The 23,114-nt window shown below is 41.1% G+C and overlaps 1 protein-coding gene across 1 annotated transcript in view; it reads right to left on the bottom strand.

Moving 5' to 3' along the window:
- The window catches only part of MAST4 (microtubule associated serine/threonine kinase family member 4), a 341,770-nt gene that overhangs the window by 257,284 nt on the left and 61,372 nt on the right, over positions 1–23,114 (bottom strand). The window contains exon 2 of the mRNA XM_054397478.1: positions 9,513–9,666. Coding sequence (XP_054253453.1) covers positions 9,513–9,666 — 154 coding nt within the window. The remainder of the gene's footprint in view (positions 1–9,512; positions 9,667–23,114) is intronic.

The raw sequence follows: 23,114 nt of genomic DNA, 5'->3' as shown, positions 1-23,114 counted from the left end.
TTTTGCTTTCTTACACCCAATTGTGATTTATTTGCATTCTTTCACTTTTCTGCTCGAACTTTGTGAAGAAATATTAAAGACACAGTCTTTAAAAGCATCATACTTATTGCCCATAATTTAAAAAAATCAGCACGTCTTGTATATACTCAGGGGCATGTGGCTAAACATATCCACGAAACGTAACATTACTCAGTTTAACCTGTAACAGCAACTGACTCAATTATAATTTCTCTTGTTACTATATAAGAAGCCCTTGTAAAAAATCCTATTACACTCACAGATTTTTCAATTTTAGATGTAATACAAAATCTCCTTACAGTGTTGTCTTGGTTCCACTTTTTAAAATTAGATGAAGTGGTACCCAGTCATGGATGAAATAATTGTGACCTACCAAAGGCAAAACTTCAGGGTCAGATTATGATCTTTTTAAAAAGCAATATAGCTGTCTTAAAATTTTATCAATAGGGGCAAAACAAGAAAAGGAAGCAGATACATCCAGTTTTAGACCAGAAACTAGTAGGATACAGGTTTAGATTTGCATCCAAAATATGCTGGGTTTTTTTGTTTTGGGTTTTTTTTTTCTGGTTTGTTTGGTTTGTTTGGTTGTTTTTTTAATTTAAAAAAAAATCAAACCTCCATTAACTACAAAAAGATAAAGAATCAAGATTGTTTGTAAGTCAATTACCAAGAATAAGCTGTCACATAGTTAGCTTTCCTCCAAGAAATAAATATCAATTCCATGCTTGGAACAAATTTCTCACTGAAAAACACTTAAACAATACAGATTTTTGCTCATATGCAAATTACTCCAATTTCCTCTGCTAAAAGACACTCACTGAAGTAAAATTTATATTTTATTTGTTTTATTTATTACTGAAGTACTGTGACAGCAATAAAATATTTGAAAGGTATTTGGGTTCACCAGCAAATAAATCTCTCTAGTTTTATTCAGATTTGGGGGTGAGGTTGATGTTTGGATTTTGTGGGGTTTTGGTTGATTGTTTTGAATTTAATTATTTTTTTTCCTTAAGTTTTCCATACCAAAAATGTCTACCACTATAGCAGTGTTAACCAGCCAGTAACATTGGTATCTATGTGACAAAGCCCTCCAGAATGAAGTTGCCATTTACAATTCTACTTCCCCGACTCTATTGAAATACAACTCACCAAAATAATTGGTTGGATATATCTTACTTTTCAGTGAGCTCAGAGATGGATATATTCTGCTGCCTCCTTTTCTTTATCTTACCAACAAATAGGGCCTTTACCCCATATTTCTAACATGTAACTCCTATGCTTACAAACTGATGGTCCATTCTACAACATAATCCTAATATACAGATATTCCTACTTCCCTTCCACTGTTGTTTTTGGGGATTTTTTTTCAATTTGTACCTGTTCTACAAAACTTTCCATTTCTGAAGCTCTGATAAATAGGAAAGAGAACAGAAATGTAAGGGTCAGACTGAATGCTTGATGCTACCAAAAGCATGTAAAACTGGAGTAAATTTAAATCAAGGTAAGACAGTTGTATTGTGTCTCCAGTTACACAGTTAGTTTTGCAAAAACGTGAATCCTGCATACCAAAGCTTGGAGATAGCTCTTCCCAGCAACATTAAATAATGTCAGACATGGAAACAGTTGTGCTTAGAATACATATGCTCAAATTTTAAGAACTTTGCCAAACTGTTGCTCGCTTCAACCACTATGTAAACAGCTACTCCAGCCAGCTGCCAATATTCTTGACTTCTAACTCTACCATCTCAGCATTCGGTGTTTGCTGCATGAAGTTATGTGTCAACATCCTATTTTCTCCACAGTTCCTATTATGACCCCTATTTTTGTTTTGCATAGATGTTGCTATGCCACATAATGAAGGAAAATTGTAACTATATGCTTATCATAATTTTTCAAAAGGTGAAGTTTCCCAATAGAAAAGCCTGTTCTTGACTTCACTGGGAAACATCTATAAGCTTTTCCATTGCTTTTCCCTCTTCTCAATCATCTCTCGAGCTGTATATTCAACTTACATTAAAAAACAAATCTTGGAGCAAGCAGGGATGATGATTAAGTCCAAGCATTTAACCAAGTCCAGGCAAGTTCTTTCATGTGTACTACTACCGTTATACTGCTAAGCATAGTTAACCCAGATAATTTAATAGCTCCATCTCAACCTTCAGAAATTTGATATGCATATTTATTTTCTCCATATTTTTGCTCTTGTATGTGTCCCAAAGAGGGTTAAATTGTATTTCTCCACCCTTCAAAACAGGCAACTTGTGAATGTATCAGCTAATCAGGCATTCTACTGCTACATTTCACTTTGATCTCAACAACAATCAACTTCTCATGTTCTGAAGATATAAACACAATTAAGCAGCATTTGAAGAGTTAAAGGCAAAATAATGAGACAGGAATACAGCATCTTCTGTTCTCATCTTAGTCTATTACATGATACAGACTCCAGACATGTCAAGAATATGCAAATTACATTGCGAGGAGCACAGGGAGGTAAAAATCAGTTCAGCAATGCAAATTGATTGAAGCCTTAAATCATGAAGTTAAGTGATAATGACAAACGTAACTTACCATCAACTGAACCACCACTGCACCAATAACCATTTAAAACGCATATTTTGTAGCAGAATGTATTTACTTAATCTGAAGAAGACAGCTTTATACTGCAAGTTTAAAACTCTCACATTTTCACAGGTGTGTAATTATAGAATAGCTCACATGTATCTCTTTCCACTAATCCTGGAAGAAGTTTTAACGTGGTACAGTGCTTTAAGGAAGCTTTTGAGGAAGGCAGTGAAAAGACTTCACAGGACATGCTCTGGCTAGATAGTGTTACTGAACAAAGCACACTGTGCCTGTCCTCACACACACCTGACTGTTGAACATTCCCATCTTTTATACCCAGGAACTAAGGGGTGTTAGCACCAGTGCTGGGCTGCTACCACCCCTCCACTGCTGTCAGGGAAAGCCCTAGAGCAGCTACAAAGGCTCTCCAAACTCTGTACACCCAGTCCAGTCACACATCACAAAGATAAAACCCATTTTTGAAACATGTTTCTGCTCTCATATGAGACAGGAAGAAAACACAGGGAATAAAATTTCCTATAAAAAGGCATGTCTGACAGAGTTTTGGTGCTGTCAGCCATGCTTCCCCGGCCTCCCGCAGCATGCCAGTGTCCCCGAGGAGCTGAGGCCAGGCCAGCAAACACAGACAGCAGTATACTAGAGACGGCTACAGCGTGGCAGGGAGAAGCACATACATAATTAATGAGCCCCCCCAGCAGAAGTCAGTGATGACTGGGATGCAGTGCCAAGGAAACTGGGAACATTTCCCCTTATCTACTGGCCATCGTTAATAACCTTTTAAAATGTTGCCATTACAACAGCCACATCACAGTTATGATAAGCAATGTATAGAGTGGGAAGGCACCATTTCCAAAGAGGTATCAAGGTACAAGTGGGGTGATCTTATGCCCAAATCTCCCACATCCACCAAGTCGTGTCAAATACGTCGACTTTGAGAGATGTAATGAGCTACCAGGCATTTTCAACAGCAATAATGAAATACATTTTAAAAAGTAAAAATTATACACCACCATGTTGGTGAAAACTCTAGATTTCTACTGCTACCAACTGAATGAAGGGGGAAAACCTCCCCTTTCAAATCCTGCCAGCACATGCCAACCCACAGAGAACAGCTTGTTCTTCATGGCCCATAAAGCTGTTGATCTTTCTGCTAATTAGTGTTAGTAACATGATGAATCTCCAATACAAAACCAGACTGAGAAACCCCAAATACATTTCAAATCAACCACATATTAGTTATCTGGCAATAGCAATAATTGCCAAACATATTTAGATGACTGATGACTCAGAGGTGGAAAGCTGATCAAAGGGTAAATATTAGAGGAGAAAAATATATACATCCCAAGTTTTCTTAGTTTTTAGCCCTTCACTAGATCATGAGATAACTTCATTAATGTAAAGTGCTTTAGGATCTTTGGATTAAAGGTTCTATAAAAGGAAATCTGCATGTGTTGTATCACTAGTATCTACATGAGATCAGTATAAGGTTAGCATGATAACAGCTTTACCACAATTAGAGACAATTAGCCCAGCAGGAAGTTTGTTTCCAGGCAGTTATTGATGAGATAACAGAAGATAACAAACTGTAGGTAACAAACAGTATTTTTTTTCCTTATATTTAACTGCAGAGCTTATCAATACAGTATAGATGACTGAGCTAACTGCAGTGCTCTGAGAAATATAAACATGCCAGAAATACTCTCTCATACCTTTTGGAAGTAGAAAGGAAGATAACAATCTCCAAATGTGGCACCAGGGCTGCTGAGGAGACTGAACAAAGCTGCACCGCACAGCACAGTGCAAACTGAGGAAGAGCAATGGAACATGAAAGCAACCAATTCAATTTGCTTGTCTGAGTGATTTGCCAGGTTAACTCCCTCTGTAGTAAAAGCTCATTTAATTTCTCGGCCTTTCATAACACTTTCTGCAACGGATTTTATTTAAGTATCTCTGAACACAGCAAACTAAAATCTGTAGACAATTTAAGCCTGACTATACATGGTCCTTTGAAGTTTGTGCAGATCAAGAAAACCAGCCACCACCAAAAAGCAGCTTTTTGATTAAACATCTTTTCTCCTGATAAGAAACAAGTTTTAAAGCCCTAGTCTGGGCACTGTTAGGAATCCTTAAGAAGTTAATCTAAGGCTAGGGTGAGGGGCATTTAAATACTCATATATGCACAGAAGTCCACATGACTACACTTGACTCCCAGTCTGTTCAGTACTCCTCCAATGGCCCTGCACCCAGAGGGCACCAGTGTCCTTCTGAAGCAATGATCCTTCCCCCTATATTTGACCTGGGCTATTAAACAAGTAGCTACAGCTCAGCTTTGCAACAGGGCTCATTCTGTGTAAGGATTATGTTTCACACCATCTATGGCAAAATCAGAATTTTTAAAGCTCAGTTTACTTCCCAGGTTGTCACAAGCACTCTTATGGGACAGCAGGGAAGGGGAATGCTAGAACAAGAGACAAGATACAGAAGCATCTGACGAGGAGAAAGGCAAACACTGACTAGTTTGTAAGGCAGTTTGGTACCCAAGATTTTATAACCCTTTTGAAACATGACACTTGAAATTAAAAGCGAAACTGGTTATAAATCACATTCAAACACTTTTGCTCTGAAGTTGATTTTCCCACAAATGCTTACATTTAGCAACCCCCATTATGAAACACTGTTTTTCATTCTTTCTACAAAGCCATATTGCTAGCACTTCACAAGTAAAACTATTAAAGTAGATTTGCTACACTAATAGCAGCCCACATGCAATAAAGTCTTTTTATTCCAAATTCAGTCTGTCTCTCCTAAAGTCTTGCTTCTCCTTCCTTCTCCTCCTCCTTGGGGATGAAGATTAAGGAAAGCAATACTGAGGCAACAATTAGACTGAAGTGACTTTTCCAAAATATAATAACATAGTATCTCTGGCAAGCCATACTGATTTCTTTTATTGGCCAAATTTATTTAAAAGCAGTGGCTTCCTAGTAATTTTCAACAGGAATCAATAGTAGATTTATTCTCAAAAACATAGATTTCGTTCTCTTCAACTCTGAAGTATGGTTGTTACATTGCTTAAAACCAGGCAATTCAGGGGGAAAAAAACCCCAACAAACAAAAAACACCAAAAAACCCCAAGTGGGTTCCAATCTCCCTAAAGCTGTGTAGAATGCAAATACACCTTTCTGAAGGTATATACCTTTGTGAACTATTTTCCAATGGACTGAGAGCCAAAGCAACAAAACTTAAGTAAGGAACAGAAGTAAGATAAAAGGAAGAGAGTAGTCAGGGTAAAGTGATACTAAAGACCAAGTATTTTTGCAAATGACAGGTCTCCTTTTTTTTTTTTTTGTCAATTACGGGCCATGAATATCTTTTCAGAAACAAACAGAAATTAGGGAAGGGATGCTTGATATTAGAAATAACGACAAACCAAGGGCTTGTCTGCTCACTCATTTTAATGGAAGGCCTTCTCCTTTCCCTCTGCTTTTTTTCCTTTTCCCTAAAATGACACTGTGATTCTTGTAGCTTCAAACCAGAATGGTAACCATTAGGGAAACAAAAAGAAAACACCAAAAAACTCCATACAAGAAAATAAAAAGCGCACAAAAAATAAAACCTCAAATACCACTAAAACTTAAGTATGCTAAAAAACATAGGTAATTACAAGTTCAAGGTAATGCTGAAATGATGAAACTTCAGATTACTGAGCTCTTGAAATAATTCTAGGAAATTGCTCTCTATCTTCAGTTGCTCCTTTAAACAATTTCAGTTTTTTAAATACAGAAAAAATATTAAGAACTTTCTGTTATCAGAATGACTTTGATTAATTTAATTAGTATCATGAAAGCTGTTAAAATATTGAACTATTTTAAGATACCAAAGCCTCAGGGTATTTGGGTTCATTTAAAGTGCACTAGTAATAAAACAGTTTACATCATTGCATACTGTATTCCCAAACCCTGACATGAAACCCTACAAAACATATTGGAAGCACACAAAAAGCATATCCATTTTCCTTTATAAAGACCTCAAGCAAAAATTCAAGAATAAAGACCAGAGACTACAGCAGCAGAGTGTATTTGTTTAGTTTGGTTTCGACCAGGCCACCTTCTCCTTCTGTATCAGCAGGGCTTATTAGGAAAGTTTAATTTTTAAAGACCACTACCCGCCTCACAGTTAAACAAAACCAAAACTAAAAATCCACATCAGTTCTTGATGAAATATTAAACAATGTGATGGCAATTTCTAGTTTCAGTAAAACAATAGTTTGATCTACACTTCCAGTTTTTAAAGTAGTGACACTTCACAGAAACCACAGTTCCTCTCACACAGGTTAGCAAAACTGACAGCTCCAAGTACCTTAAGTCACTTACTTAATACCCGTAAGGGATTAAGTAATTGCCCTTAACTAATAAAAGATATGGCAAACAGGTATTAATAAAAATGCTAGTAACCCTTTATTCATGAAAATTTCCAAAACTTGTTAAATAGGATCATTGTATGGTTGGAATATATATTTACAACGGGAATATACAGTCTTTGGGCAAAATACAAACAGTTCTATGCAAACTAGGAGGAAATTACTTGGAAAGAGAAGGTCCCTGGGAGCAGATAGCACTCAATCAGATAGCAGATAACACTCCCCACAACAGTGGGGAGACTCAATAAGGACACTTACGCCAAAAAGGCAATGAATTAATTACTCACACCTGGTTTTACCCACATGGGGAACGCTGCTGCTGCTATCTTAGCTGTGAGGCTTTGGGGAGCTCTTGTACAGCACTGGCACAGCAGATTGCTGGCAAAAAGGGTTTGCCACGTTGTCCCAGGCTGATCTTGGTTCAGTGGATGGTGGGCAGTTAACGACGCTTCTCACGATGGGCACTTGCTCAGTTTCTGGGTAAACTGAGGCACGGCACAATTCCAGTGGCAAGGGGAAGCAGGCTGGGTGGATCCAGCTTGTAGTCTCGTGGCTTCTCCAGCTTGCTCTATATGGCTTGTGATTTTATCCCAGGCTCTGGATCAGGCACTCGAGGCAGGGCAGGGCAACTCGAGGCAGCTTCTACAAAATGGGTCCAAGTAGGTTCAAGAGCAAGATGTGAGAGCAAGGTGAAGGTGACTACCAAGTCATATACCTGTACATACACCCGGACAGAGATTGATTGGGCCAATGGGGCAACTGAAGATGACGTGTAGCCGCCCAATGGAAAGCGTTCTGCCAGACTATAATCATAAAAGGCAGAAACAAAGGCCTTGTATCTGGGGGAGCAGTGGTCAGCTTATGTGCTCTTGTCCCAGGTAAACATCTTGTTTACCAGACAGGCAGGGGCCCTGTCCCCTTTGTTCTGTTTCCTGTGTTGCCCTGTCTTTCTGCAGGAAGGAGAGGTGAGAAGGGGATTCTAGGCATCTTAAGGCCTGTCTGGATTTGTACTGGGCCATGTCACGGCCCTACCATGACAGTCACTCATCTTCCACAAAAGTCCATACAGGTCAAAAATACTCATACTGTTTCTGAAATCTTCATAATACAACTCTTGATAATATTGGAAACAGCAAATCTTATCTTAGTGAGACTAAAAATCACAGCAAGTTACGTGCTGATACAGTGCAAGGAGGTCCTGTAGTAGTATCTATCTTTTCCTTCAGACAAAGCATGAGAAAACTTCATTTTGTAAGTAAAAAATAAAAAATAATAATAAAAAAGGTTATTTGTCACTCCTTAAAATCAATTCTAAGTAACTGATTACAAAGAGAAGTATTGCAATAACTTCTTAGAGATTCTTCCATTGTAAGGAGAGGGAGAAGGGTAGGAAAGAAGTGAGAAAAGTGACTTCTTTAAAAGCTCTTCTCAAATACTTAGGGCAGAAGAGTCACCTCTATCCACTGTGGCACCATTTTTCATCCCAAAACAAAAATGCCTTTGAACAATGTACAGAATTTAGAGACAGAAGACAGTTACATCTCCAGTAAATGCCATTGCAACTCCCCAGCTTGAATGTCACCTGTTTGATATCAAATTAGCATCACTTAAACAGATTAAAAATAAAAAAAAAGATGAGACCCTCTGTCACTAAAATCACTGAAATCTATTTTCTATCTTCTGTTACTTAACATTCTGCTCTTCAGAAAGTCTTCAAACTGTTAGAAATTATGCTCTTCAAAAATAGTTAATTGTCAAATTCTAGTGAATTTTAAAAAATCTTTAACTACACTAAGCAAGTAACAGCTAATTCCTCCCAATGCTTTCACATTCGTTTCACTCCACACTCAAAACCAATCACTTTTCAGTGACTTCTGCTCCCATACAGCTCCCAGCACGCACTCATGATTTTAGCATCTGGCATCTTCCACAGATGCCATCACTCTTAAGGAAGGCCTCAGCCCTCCTCAAGCATCCTGCTACTTCAGCATGCCTCTGTGGAGGAGAAGTTGTTGTCCATGACCAGTGGCTAGCTGGTAATGCAAGGACTCTACCAGATAAATGAGGACAAATTGCTTTTTCTTTACAGGTATCAAATCTAAAGGGGCCATCTGTGCACTCAGGCTCCTTGAGAAAACAAGATGTATGTGATCCCATGGTTAGATGCATGCAGGCATGTCTGAAACAACCCTTAAGCCATCAAACTAAGCCAGCAAGATAAATGCCGTAACCCTGAATATTTCAATAAATAGGTCATTTTCAGACTACGTGCTTCACCACCTATCAGCACCCCATGGAAGCAGAGCCTCAAACATGAGCTCACCATACTGACAATCAGGGAACTTAGTAGAAGAGACTTCATTGAAATCTGGGTGGAGCTCACACTTCTGCCACAGAGTTCAACTGCCAGGCAAACTCAGGGGGGTCAAGGTTTCATCAGCTCAGCAGCTGCTAAATCTAGAGGTGATCACCATATACATCCCAAACTCACCTGTCAGAGCTCCTCCAAGGCTTCCTCTTCTGAGCTGTTTCCCATCTTCACTCAGCTGCCTCTTACATTTAGAAGACTTTCCAGGACTAAAAGAGACTTCAGGACTGCTGGATTTTCGAAAAGGCATAGGTGGAGGGGACAATATATGATCAAGCTGCAAAGAAACAGAGGAGAAAAATATGTATATACGTAGCATTTAAATGCTTACCTTCATTGGAAAGAGACCTAAGATTATGACAGCATTTGGAAAAGCGTTTACAAAGATCTTAAGCTAAATAAATATGTAACTGAAAATTTTGCAAGTGCTAGATTTGTAGCTGGCTGCATAAGAAAGCCATCCTCCTCTCATATGGCTTACACCACCTCCAATCACACTCCCAGACAAGCTGCATTTTTTGCAGTACTCTCATCTCAAGGTACAAGAGCTCAGACTTCATCTTATTCAATCTTCCACGAAGCAGTCCTCTTGCAGCTATGAATCATCTGCCCTTCCAACCTTTGTCACCTGCTCTGGCCAACATTTTTCCTTGGCAATTTCTGCACAGCTTCATGTGGCAGTCACTAGATGGCATTGTACTACCAACCCATGCAAACCACTGCCCAGCCTAGGGAAATTCTGACAATTCTCAGTGCCAGTGCGAACGAACAAAAATAAATCAAATTAACCTGTTTCTAAAACAGGATTTAATTTACACTGACTGTAGAATAACTGTAAATATAGATCCCAAATCTTCAAGTTCTGTTCCTATCACTGTTCTCACACATTTTAGCCCTCTGGTTTTGACAACACATTTACAGTTTCTGTATTTGGTGACATTCGCAAAAACAAAATGCAAAGCAAGTAAGCAAATACAGGCAAAGGAAGAACGAGCAGGTATGCTAGTAAAGCAGAAAGAATTTTAAAGCATCCTTAAAATGGTGCAGTTGCACCATGTCACTATTTTGCAAACCACTCAGATATTTTTCTGTAACGTTCAAACTCTTACCACAATTTTTCGAAAGCCCAAGCACATCACTTCTAGGTGTTTACAGTCCATGTACTGAGCTGCATCAAGCAGACAATCTACATATTTCCTGCATACCTGACTGCGTCCTTCTTTCTGTCCACTGAAAGAAAGGAGTCAAGATCACTACACAACTGACAAAGGTGCGTGGTGAAGCCTGTTTGTACTAACAGTTGATCCCATAGCAAAGTACTGTATTGTCTACAAAGCATTTTGAATGCCACATTCAGAGTCTTTCTTGTATTTAGTATTTCAGGTTAGTTAGTGTTTGAAGTTTTTCAAATCAAATCTGCACCTTACTGGAAGTTTGCAGATACACAGTTCTAAAGCACTGAGAAGCAGTGGCTTCTTGACAAAACAATCAGCTTCGTCAGCATTTTAAGATTTATCCATGTTCACAACAAAGTAACTGATGAACTCACAGCCCTTCTGTATTCATTTAAAGAGCAGACAGATACAATTTTACTCTCCCATAAGAACAAAATAAAACACTGGTTGAACTGGAGAGAAATACAGAATTGTATTCAAAAATATACAGAAAAATACAGACTAAATGAATTCTTAACACCTAATGCGTATACAGGATGCATGAAAACCCCAAAAAACCTTCCCCCAAACAGACTAAACCACAAGCCCCAGTGCTCCTTTTCTGCCCCAACACTGCCTCCCTTCCATTAGGCTAAACAGGCCAGGATCGTGCAGGACAAATTAGTCAGGCCTCTAGAGGCAGGCCATAAACTGGCATACTCCCCCAGGGTACCAGATAAGGACTCCCTCCAGAGAGCTGAAAAGAGGGAGAAAGAGAACGAGTTGGCCTTGCTGACAGTTTATAAGGAGATAGCAAAATTGTGGGACTGGATAACAAAATGACAATTTCCTGGGTCCATCCCCTGCACTGCCTAGGCCCTGGAGGACTTTCTGTCTCTGTGGTTAAGACTTCCAATGCTTAACCTCACAACACCTTGGCTTTAACAATTTCCTCATTTAGAAGGTTTGGGGGGGTCACAACAAATATTTAAATAACTGTTGTTGCCATTTATCTTTTACAAACACAGGTATATCACAAATATTTCTGTTTCCAATTGCTAATATACTCCTCCAGGGCAATTTACAAATCAGTTATAAAAGGAAATTAGTGACAACAGCTGTCTTCTAACAAATATTATTTTGAGAATCTTTCACGTATGTCTATAAGCAAATACTTGAAAACTACTTGCTGGCTGGTGGACAGCAGAAATTGTTCAATGCTGCATTCCAAATGACTCCAAGCATCTGACAACAACATGATCTATCAAGGCTTTTGGTGAGTTACTGGCAAGAATTCATGCACTTTTTAAAAACAAGTTCAACTTCAAAGTAAGCAAATACATTTAAAATATCCTTTTATTGGCATAATGCTATTAATGAAAGTTATCATAACTTTAAACAAGAAAAAAAAATCAATTAATGCACTAAGTACCCTGCACATTAGCACTTAAGTCTACACAGCACAATGTCTTCCATCCTGTCACCTTTTTGCCCCTTATAACCAGATACAAAATTTTAATGGCTGCTCAAGTTACTCACACAAGACACAGACTTGCGCATTTCACAACACACTTTTCTGAAGCTTTTCCAAGCTTTTCCAAGCTTCAGAAAAGTGTGATGTTTGATAATTAAGACAGTTTAAATATCAACCTTCATTAGCTCATCTTTTTAATGGCAATGCTCTGCCAGCATTCTCTTTCAGAGGTACCTCCTTGCTCTGAAGCAATTCTACCTACAACTAGAATTTTGGTTATATAAAATTCCAGCATCAATTCTGGGCATAAAAGTTCTCAACAATACAAACTTCAAGGACTGAAGGATTTAAGGGAAAAAAAAGAGGGTTTATTGCCTTTGGAAAGGGGGGGAGGCAACTAATGATATGTTTAAGGATGTTGTTAGATCATGCAGGAGGAAAAATTAGAGAGGCAAAAGCACAGTTAGAAATTAAACTGGCTGCTTCTGTGAAGGACAACAAAAAGCATTTTTATAAATATATTAATGCTAAAAAGAGGGGCAAGAGGAGCCTCCACTCTTTATTGGACGTGGAGGGTAACATTGTAACTAAGGATGAGGAGAAGGCTGAGATTCTAAATACCTTCTTTGCCTCCATTTTCAACAGTAAGGCAGGAGGACTTCAGGATAACTGGCCTCCTGATCTGGTTGATGGGGTCAAGGAGCAGTGTTGTACTCCTGAAATCCATGTGGAATTAGTTCAAGACTTGTTGAGACTGGAAACTGGCCAATGTGACGCCCATCCACAAGAAGGGACGGACAGAAGAACCTGGGAACTACAGGCCTGTCAGCCTGACCTCAGTGCCAGGGAAAATCATGGAGCAGATTGTCTTGGGGGCAATCACTGCACGCCTGAAGGATGGCCAAGGAATCAGGCCCAGCCAACATGGATTTAGGAAGGGCAGGTCCTGCCTCACCAACCTGATCTCCTTCTATGATCAGGTGACCAGCCTGGTGGATGTGGGGCAGGCTGTGGATGTAGTCTACCTGGACTTCAGCAAGGCCTTTGACACTGTCCCCCACAGCAAACTCCTGGCCAAGCTGTCAGCCTGTGGCTTGGACAGCAGCACTCTGCGCTGGGTTAGGAACTGGCTGGAGGGCCGAGCCCAGAGAGTGGTGGTGAATGGTGCCACATCCAGCTGGCAGCCTGTCACTAGTGGTGTCCCCCAGGGATCAGTGCTGGGCCCCATCCTGTTCAATATCTTTATTGATGATCTGGATGAGGGGATTGAGTCCATCATCAGTAAATTTGCAGATGACACCAAGCTGGGAGCAGGTGTTGATCTGTTAGAAGGTAGAAGGGCTCTGCAGAGGGACCTTGACAGGCTGGACAGATGGGCAGAGTCCAACAGGATGGCATTCAACAAGTCCAAGTGCCGGGTGCTCCACTTTGGCCACAACAACCCCATGCAGAGCTACAGGCTGGGGTCAGAGTGGCTGGAGAGCAGCCAGGTGGAAAGGGACCTGGGGGTACTGGTTGACAGCCGCCTGAATGTGAGCCAGCAGTGTGCCCAGGTGGCCAAGAAGGCCAATGGCATCCTGGCCTGCATCAGGAATAGCGTGGCCAGCAGGAGCAGGGAGATCATTGTACCCCTGTACACAGCACTGGTTAGGCCACACCTTGAGTACTGTGTCCAGTTCTGGGCCCCTCAGTTTAGGAAAGATGTTGAATTGCTGGAGCATGTCCAGAGAAGGGCAACGAGGCTGGTGAGAGGCCTTGAGCACAAGCCCTATGAGGAGAGGCTGAGGGAGCTGCGACTGTTTAGCCTGGAGAAGAGGAGGCTCAGGGGAGACCTCATTGCTGTCTACAACTACCTGAAGGGAGGTTGTAGCCAGGAGGGGGTTGGTCTCTTCTCCCAAGTAACCAGCACCAGAACAAGAGGACACAGTCTCAAGCTGTGCCAGGGGAGGTTTAGGCTGGAGGTGAGGAGAAAGTTCTTCACAGAGAGAGTGGTTGGCCATTGGAATGGGCTGCCCAGGGAGGTGGTGGAGTCACCATCCCTGGAGGTGTTCAAGAGGGGATTGGACGTGGCACTTGGTGCCATGGTTTAGATAGTCATGAGGTTGGACTCGATGATCTTTGAGGTCTCTTCCAACCTTCTTGATTCTATGATTCTATGACTTGCATGCTAATGGAGAAGGAGACCTCGCACACCCAAGGACTTGGTCTCGGCCACAGGGCCAGAAGCTGCCAGCCAGTAGGAAGTTATTTTGACCCCACATGAACAGGCCATGTCTGAGGTGCTTCATATGGAGGTTTTGGGGAAGTGGACTGAGGAGGAAAGAAAGTAAGGGGAAAGGGGAAAGACATTCTTTCCATCAACACTTTTCAAAATCATGTCCTCATTCTGAAAGTCCATATGCAATCCTTTGACACTAGAAATGTGGGAATGAAATGCAATTTCTGAAGTTTTGTGTTTTCAAACACAACAGGGTGAAATTCAGATTACGTTGAAGGAGAAGAAGATTCCAGTACATTCATATAACAAAACAAAAATAATCACTCTTGCATAGGACAAATTAAGGTTCAAAATATCATTTTGGGCTCACTAAGTTTTTATGAGGGGCAGAAGTTTAATAAATACAGGAATAGTCAAATTATAGTAGATGATATTCAAATCTGTCAACTGGATGTAGAGAACCATATCTCATCACCTGAAGCAACTATACCTAAAGACATTATATGGTCCAGCACTACAAGAAACAATATGGAAACATGAGATTTAATATTTCTGTATTGACGGCCAACTCCGGTTTTACAGAAACAACCACACTTTTATCAACAAAGCATTCCTGGAAGGTATCCAAAGGCTCAACTTTGCTTCCAAAGGCAAAATAAGATTGATCGCATATGCAGCTCATATTTGAGCTCATTGTAACTGCTGTTGTAGTAGACTGAGAAGAACAGACAAGTATATGCCCTTTAACAGTCTACATAGCAACTCCGGATGCTGGGGAATTATAAGGAAAATACACAGCAGAAGTAGTCAGGCTTGCAAGATCCCCCTGAATAACTTCTTGTGCTACTCACAAAGAATGGATAGCTAAATGAACTGATCTGACCCAGAGTTTTTTTAAATCCTATTCAGACCTTGCTCCAAGCAAAAGCCTGTGCAGCAGATGAAGATGCTTTCCCTTCTTAATAAAATAGCCTTCCAGTCCTGCTAGGCACAGCACTCAAGTCCAAGTAAGTGAAAGCAAGACAGAACATTTTATTAGGTCCTGCTTCCTTGAACAGCTGATTCTGAAGAAGTATAACCTGGTATAAGTAGGTCATAACAAAACCTATGAAAACTTGTTAATACTTATTTGAAAGACCTCTTGGAAACTTGATCACTATGAAAGTTCAGGTTGTATGTCTTATCAGGTACAACTGGACATTGCTGTCTGCAAGACAGCAAAGGAAGTACATTGAGGAATGAGGGTTGTTGAAATTCTACCAGAGATACTCTAAATAATTTTACTCAGGCTCCTTCTACTCAGCACATCAATTAGTTTTGCCCAGCCAGAGTCATCATTCTGGTGATGATCTACTTCAAGCTTGCTAACTATACAGGCGTACATCAATGTTAGATGACATACAAGTGCAATAGGAGAACCAGGGTTTAGTTGATTGCACCTTTTTTAGATGAAACTTGCTTGAAAGCAAGTTGCAAGAAATACAATAGCTGTATGCTTGCAGGCAGTTTCCCACAGACACTCATGTTACACTGGAGGGTTTGGCTATTGCCTGCTCTGCCTCCTGTCTTATTACTGTACTCAGGCTGCAAGCACACACTTCTATCTCATCATACCCTTTACTAAGAAGTCAGTGATTTAAGCAGCACTGGGATAACAGGGGACAGTCTTTCCGTTTGTCTATGAAATTGCAAGGCAAGGAAAAAAATAATCTTAAAGTTACTTCAGAAAGTCACTACTTCAAAGACTTAGGCAAAATACATGAAAACAAGTATATTCAGTTGTCCTGTATCCATAACACAAGGGGAAGTTAAGTTAGCCATTAAGTGCATACAGGCATCTTAGAGAAGGATTTTTAATCAGCACGTATCTTGCCACCAGTCTCTGCTGTTAATATTCTCAATGCATGGACAGTTAACTTACGTAAAAATGCTCCCTCCCCCGACATTAAATACTGAAATAATTCCTTTCCAACACAGACACTGTGAAAGACAGAAAACACATGGCAAACTCCAAGCAATGAAGAACAGAATGTTCTACAAAATTAATTTCTTCCAATCTATTTTTCAATACACTCCATTTAAAAAAATCTGCCTGTTTGCGTTGTAGCATGACTACTTTCTATGGAAGCACTGTAAAATTTAAGAGATAAGAACTTTCACAAAATCCTATTCTCCTCCCTCCCATGAATCTTACAAATGGGAACAGACATTATCATTAGAGAATAATGGCTTAGAAATTGTATGGAACAGAATCAATTAATCCTCAAACATTATATATATTTTTTCTTTAAATATATATATTTATTTATCTATATATATCTATAGATAATAGCTGTGTGAATAGAATCAGGTACAGAAAATTATTTTCACACTGTACTAGCCATGAACTTTTAACAGCTCACCTGTTCAGAAAGATTATCCTCATGGTTTTAAAAACCCCAGTAGCATTAAATCCGTCTGTCTACCATTGTGTATTTATTCTACAGCTAGAGTGCATTCTCTGCTTGGTAATTATATTGTCAAGTAGTCACATCAAGTACCTCAGCCCACATGGCGTTACGAAAATTAAGAACATGACAACCAGTTCAAATTAAGACCTACCATCAGTGGTCAGCCATACAATTTGAGTGGAGTACATAATGAGGCATGAGGTAGCCAGAAAGAAAACAATGGATTTCAGGAGAGGAAATCCATGGTACAAGAAAGCAAATGAAGCTAAGATAACACAATCACACTGATAACACTAGGATAAGGGAAATAAGCTACTCTGAGCTGGTGAGATTTATTGTAACAAGTAGTGGCTTTTTTTTCCAAAGAAAATTAAATTGAAATGAGAACACATGCTCAGCTTCAACTTTTCTTGAAACACCCACTATGGTTGTATTGTCCAAAATACTTCACATTCTGCCTCCCCTAATCCTTCCACAGTCAATATTCCTACGTCCCACAGAAATCAAAAAAATACAGTTCAAGTATCCAGTCTTAAAAATATGAACAAAGATGTTCCGTTAAGTATTTTCATTTCTTCCTCTAGAATGCTGCACAACTCCAGGTCATGTTATGTACATACGTTCAATACTGGAGTTTCCATAAAAAGTCTGTGCACTGCTACTCAGTTTAAGCCTCACCCACACGAGTACCAATCCAAAAGAGATGTATCACCTGAAAACTGTTACATATAGTGCACCAAAAGCAGAAAATAGCCACCATACTTCTACTGCTTTGTTTTTTCAACATTATCAACCAGAATTCCCAACACAAAATGCTAGTAATCAGAGCATCACAGTACATTGGAAATTGGAAGGGACCTCAAGAGATCATCAAGTCCAACCCCTCTGCCAAAGCAGGATCACCTATGGTAGTCTGCACAGGAATGCATCCAGATGGGTTTCAGATGTGCCCAGAGAAGGAGATTCCAAAACCTCTCTGGGCAGCCTGCTCCAATGCTCTGTCACCCTCACTGTAAAAAGTTTCTCCTCACGTTGAGGTGAAATCTTCTATGTTCAAGTTTGAATCCATTGTTCCTTGTCTTGTTATTGTACACCACCAAAAAGAGATTGGCCCCCTCCACTTGACACCCACCCCTCAGATATTTATAGACATTGATCAGATACCCTCTCAGTCTTCTCAAGACTAAACAGCCCCAGGGATCTCAGTCTCTTTTCATAGGGGAGATGCTCAAGTCCCCTAATCACCCTCATGGCTCTCCGCTGGATTCTCTCCAGCAGGTCTCTGTCTCTCTTGAACTGGGGAGCCCAAAACTGGACACAGTATTCCAGGTGTGGTCTCACCAGGGTAGAGTAGAGAGGGAGAACCTCCCTAGACCTTTTCTTGATGCACCCCAGAATACCATTGGCTCTCTTGGCCACAAGGGCATGTTGTTATTCCATGGAGAACTTGCTGTCCACCAGCACTCCAAGTATTTTCTTCGTGGAGCTGCTTTCCAGCAGGGCAGCCCCTAACCTGTACTGGTGCCTGTTGTTATTCCTCCCTGGATGCAGGACCTGCACTTGTCCTTATTAAACTTCATGAGGTTTGCCTGCACCCAGCTCTCCAGCCTGTCCAGGTCACAGCCTGACAGGTGTCAGCCAACCCCCCCAGTTTTGTATCATCAGTGAACTTGCTGAGGGTACTCTCAATGCCCTCATACAGATAATTGATAAAGATATTGAACAAAACTGGACCCAGTACTGATCCCTGGGGGACACCACTGGCCACAGGCCTCCAAGTTGACTCTGTGCCACTGATGATGACCCTCTGAACTCTGTTGTGGAGCCAGTTTGCAATCCACCTCACTGACCAACCATCTATGCCATATCTCCTGAGCTTTTCTATGAGGATGTTATGGGAGACAGTATCAAAAGCTTTACGGAAGTCAAGATATATGACATCCACTGCTCTTCCCTCATCTACCCATTTGATTACGGTTTCATATAAGGCTATCAGGAAGGCAGGATCTCCCCTTGGTAAATCCATGTTGGCTACTCCTGATAACCTTCTTGTCTTCCATGTGGTTAGAGATGACCTCCAGGATGAGCTGCTCCATCATCTTTCCAGGGATGAAGGTGGTCTGTAGTTGCCTGGGTCTTCCTTCCTGCCTAATAAGTATGTGGTCATCAAATATGCCAAACTGCATCACACACCTATATAGAAGTTTAAGCAAGAACAGAAAGCTTCATGCTCCAGTCCCATGCTGGAGCCCATCTGGTGGTGTACAGATATTCAATCGTTCAGTAAAAACTTGAATCTTTTTAACGTTAAACACTTGAGAGCAGCATGGCTTCACAAACCTAACAAACTGCTCCCTGCCTCTCCAGCTATAAGACATGCCAGAAGCAAGGCTGTTTTACGGCCATTTAAGACTCAGCACTAGTTCAACAGCAACTGACCCTTTGTAGCAATGCAGACTCCTAGTATGTAAATCTGTTCCCACCTGTTCATCAAGACCTGGACTGTCTGGAGAGTTGAGCAGACATGAACCTCATGAAGTTCAACAAGGGCAAGTGTAGAGTCCTGCACCTACGGAGTGATAACTCCATGCATCACTACAGGTTAGGAGTTGACCCACTAGAAAGCAGCTTTGTGGAGAGGGACCTGGGAGTCCCAGTGGATAGCAAGGTCACCATAGTCAGCAATGTACCCTTGTAACCAAGAAGGCCAAAGGTATCCTGGAATGCATTATGAAAAGCACGACCAGCAGGTCAAGGAAGATTCTCCTCCCCCTCTGCTCTGCCCAGGTTACACCTAGAGTCCAGTGCCCAGTTCTGGGATCTCCAGTTCAAGGGAGACAGGCAATTACTATAGTGAATCCAACAGAGGCCTGCAATGATTTGTGGACTGGAAAATCTCTTATGAGGAGAAGCTGAGAGACCTGTGGCTCTTTAGCCTGCAGAAGAGAACAATGAGAGGGGATCTTATAAATGCATACAAACAGCTAAAGAGTGGAGGTCATGAGGATGGGGCTGGGCTCTTAGTGGTGGCCAGTAATAGGACAGAGTGCAGAGGATGTAAACTAGAACACAGGAGTTTTCACTTGAACTTAAGGAAAAACCACTTTACTTTGAGTGTGACAGCACTGGAAAAGGCTGTGCAGAGGGGTTGTGAAGTCTCCTTCTCTGGAGGCTTTCAAAATCCAATTGGACGTGTTCCTGCACAACCTGATCTACGTGCATCTGTGTTAGCAGAGATGTTGTACTCAGTGATCCCCAAAGGTCCCTTCCACCCCCTACTACTATGTGATTCTATGATACTGTGATTATTTACACTGAGTTCTTCTCTGTACCCTACCTCTCTGTCTGGGTCCTTTGTGAGCACTTTAAGGATGATGAAATATAACAGCCGGGCAAATAACTTTGTGAGGCAAACTATACAAACCTACTTCTGCTGGGGACGAAGGAGAAGCATTTTCTTATCACTAAAATATTCTCCCTAAGTCTAATTAAAATTGGCACAGACACAAGAGTTTTGATTAGCTGCACTGATAGAGCAGCACTGCAACACAGAATATAATCATATTGATGGATAGGTTTATACCTTCCAGCAGCCAAATACAGCTTAGAATTTGTTAAAATAGACATTTTAACTAATTAAGAGCATAATGCAATTTAGTTCCTTCAAATACTTGACAAGAATTCAGTAGAATCAGACTTCATGAGGAAACACTACAATGGAATAGTGTAGATTTTTAAGAGATTTGTCCTCCAGTACTATCACAAGCACAGGTGCAAATAAATTTCCAACATATCCTGTAGTAACACATGTCTGCAAGGAGCAAGCTGCATTGATTTTGGTCACAGCAAGATCAGTTTTGAAGGATTCTGCGTAAGGGCGCAATCTGAGCAATCTAGGGGTTCACAGGAGTCTCCATGAACCTGCATCAAACCCAACAGCAGAACAAGACTGTTAGCAGTTCCTGTTAAATCAGCTGATCATTGGAATATTCTACATTCCCTTTGCCCACAAGCAATATTAACTCACCTCATTTTTGGGTAGTGTTTAGAGAATTGTAAAATTATTCTGAATACTCACAGCTCTTAGAGCTGCCTCTGCTTTGCAGAACAGAGTCACACATAACCTAATTCCACACAGAGACAAAAGGAAACATTTATCCTAAAACTAGTACCACTTCCAAGAAGGCAAGAATAATGAAGGCAAAGAGTGGATATCGAGGAATTCTCACCAGGCCACATGGATTTCACTGGATAGGGAAAGATCCCATTTCCTACCTTCTCTCCTATTGCAGTTCCTTGAAAACAAGGAGAGACTTCATCCTCACCACCACCCACCAGTCAAACAGGAATATGACTATTCATTCCATATTTCTTAAATTCAGTATTGCCTTTCCACTCCTGCTCCATGGGAAGGATCCTTCCTCAGCTTGGGGTAAGAGATCTCACTAGCTCTTCAGGTGAATGACATCTGTGATTCCTGTGCTAGACTTGCACTGTCTGACTTCCCTTCATGACCTCCAATTTTCTCATTAGGACAGTGTCACCAGCCCATCAGCTACTGCACAGACAGAAAGTAAGTCAGGTCCAAGGCTCCCTGTTGAATGAAAAGGGCAAGAGACAGAAAAGGTCTTGTTTGTAGTCAGATTTCTATTTGCACTCCTACAGCAATTTGCCATTTACATATGAACACAACCTGTACCTGATACTGCAAACATGCCCTTAAAAAAGGCAAAGCAGGAAAACCCACAGTTCTGTCACGGTATGATCAAGCCCTTTAGTTCTTGAAAGCCTCCTGAATGCCAGTTCTATACACAGAGGCTGCTGCCTTTCCAGAGAACAAAGGGAGCAGCATTGTTTGTACTGAAGACACTGCTTCCAACAACTTCACCTACCCTAGGTCTCCTTGGATTTACTCAACCAGCTTTAATTAACATAAAGATTAACAAATAACAGGTTCTGCAGATTACTTTTAAGTTCCTACAATAATGAAGTAGCAACAAGAAGTCCAAGGGCCATTTCAGGGCCTTGGGACAATTCATTAAGAGATCAGGAGAACAAGCATTGTCCTCTATCACTCCAGCTGCAGGAGGGATATTAAAATTTCCTCCAGATGCAGAAATATATAGGAAGAAGCAACAGATCAATGCCTGGCTCCAAGCCTGGTGTCACCAGAAAGACTTTGGGTTCTTTAATCATGGGTTGATTTACAGGACACCAGGCCTGATGAAAACAGATGGGAAACACCTGTCTTAAAGGGGGAAAATGATTCTACTCTAGGAGCTAGCAGGGCTCACTGAAAGACCTTAAATTGGATTGGAAGAGGGCACAAAATTGGACAGCACACCAATGTCTGAGGGATAGTGTGATAGTGAAGTCTTTCCGTTAGCCACATCAGTGAAGGTAAGGAACGGAGACACACAGGACAGCGAAGACACCAGGGTTATTGATAGGCTAATAATCACAGGAGCACCTGAGAACAGCCAGGTAGGAATTAGGACTTACCCCTGCAAAATGGTGGCAGTACCATTAGACCAACTGAAGTGCATCCACACCAATGTACACAGCATGGGAAACAATCAGGAGAAGCTCAAAGCCATTGTGCATCAGGAAAACTATGATACAGTGGCCACCACAGAAACATGATGGGATGTCTCATACTACTAGAGAGATGCAATCAATGGCTACAAACTTTTCAGAAGGGACAGGCAAGGAAGGAGAGGTGGTGGGGTGATCCTGTATGTCAGGAAGTGTTTTGAATGTGCTGAGATTAATGATGGTGACAATAGGGTTGAGTGTTTATGGATATAAATTGGAGGGAAGGCCAACTGGGCAGATACCATGGTGGGAGTCTGTTATAGACCACCCAGACAGGATGACAAGACAAAGTAGTCTTTAAGCATCTGCAAGAAGTCACACAATTACTAGCCCTTATTCTTGTGGAGGGCTTCAATCCCCCTGATGTCTGCTGGAAACAACACAGTAGAGAGGCTGGAAACATAATGCAGATGTCTGCTGGAAGTATAACAGTCCCAGAGGCTCCTACAGTGCACAGAGGATAACTTCCTGACACAGCTGGTGAGTGACGCCACAAGGGAAGGCGCCCTGCTGGACCTGCTGTTTGTGAACAGAGAATTTGTGAGTGATGTAATGGCTAGGGGCATCTTAGCCACAGTGATCACAAAATATTAGAGAGTTCTCAGGTGTTAGAGAAAGGGGGATCAGCAGAACTGCACCTTGGGCTTCCAGTGGGCAGACTTTGGCCTGTTTCAGAGACCGACGGACAGAGTCCCTTGGGAGGAAGTCCTGAAGGGTCAAGGAGTCCAGGAAAGCTGGACACTGTTCAAGAAGGAAATCTTAAAGGAACAGGAACAGGCTGTCCTAGTGTGCCAAAAGACAAATCAACAGGGAAGAAGATGTCCTGTCTGAACA

This window comes from Indicator indicator, chromosome Z (genome assembly GCF_027791375.1).
Source record: "Indicator indicator isolate 239-I01 chromosome Z, UM_Iind_1.1, whole genome shotgun sequence".
NCBI lineage: Eukaryota > Metazoa > Chordata > Aves > Piciformes > Indicatoridae > Indicator > Indicator indicator.
The sequence above is the reverse complement of the archived record's forward strand: the minus strand, read 5'-3'. Positions and strand labels throughout refer to the sequence as shown.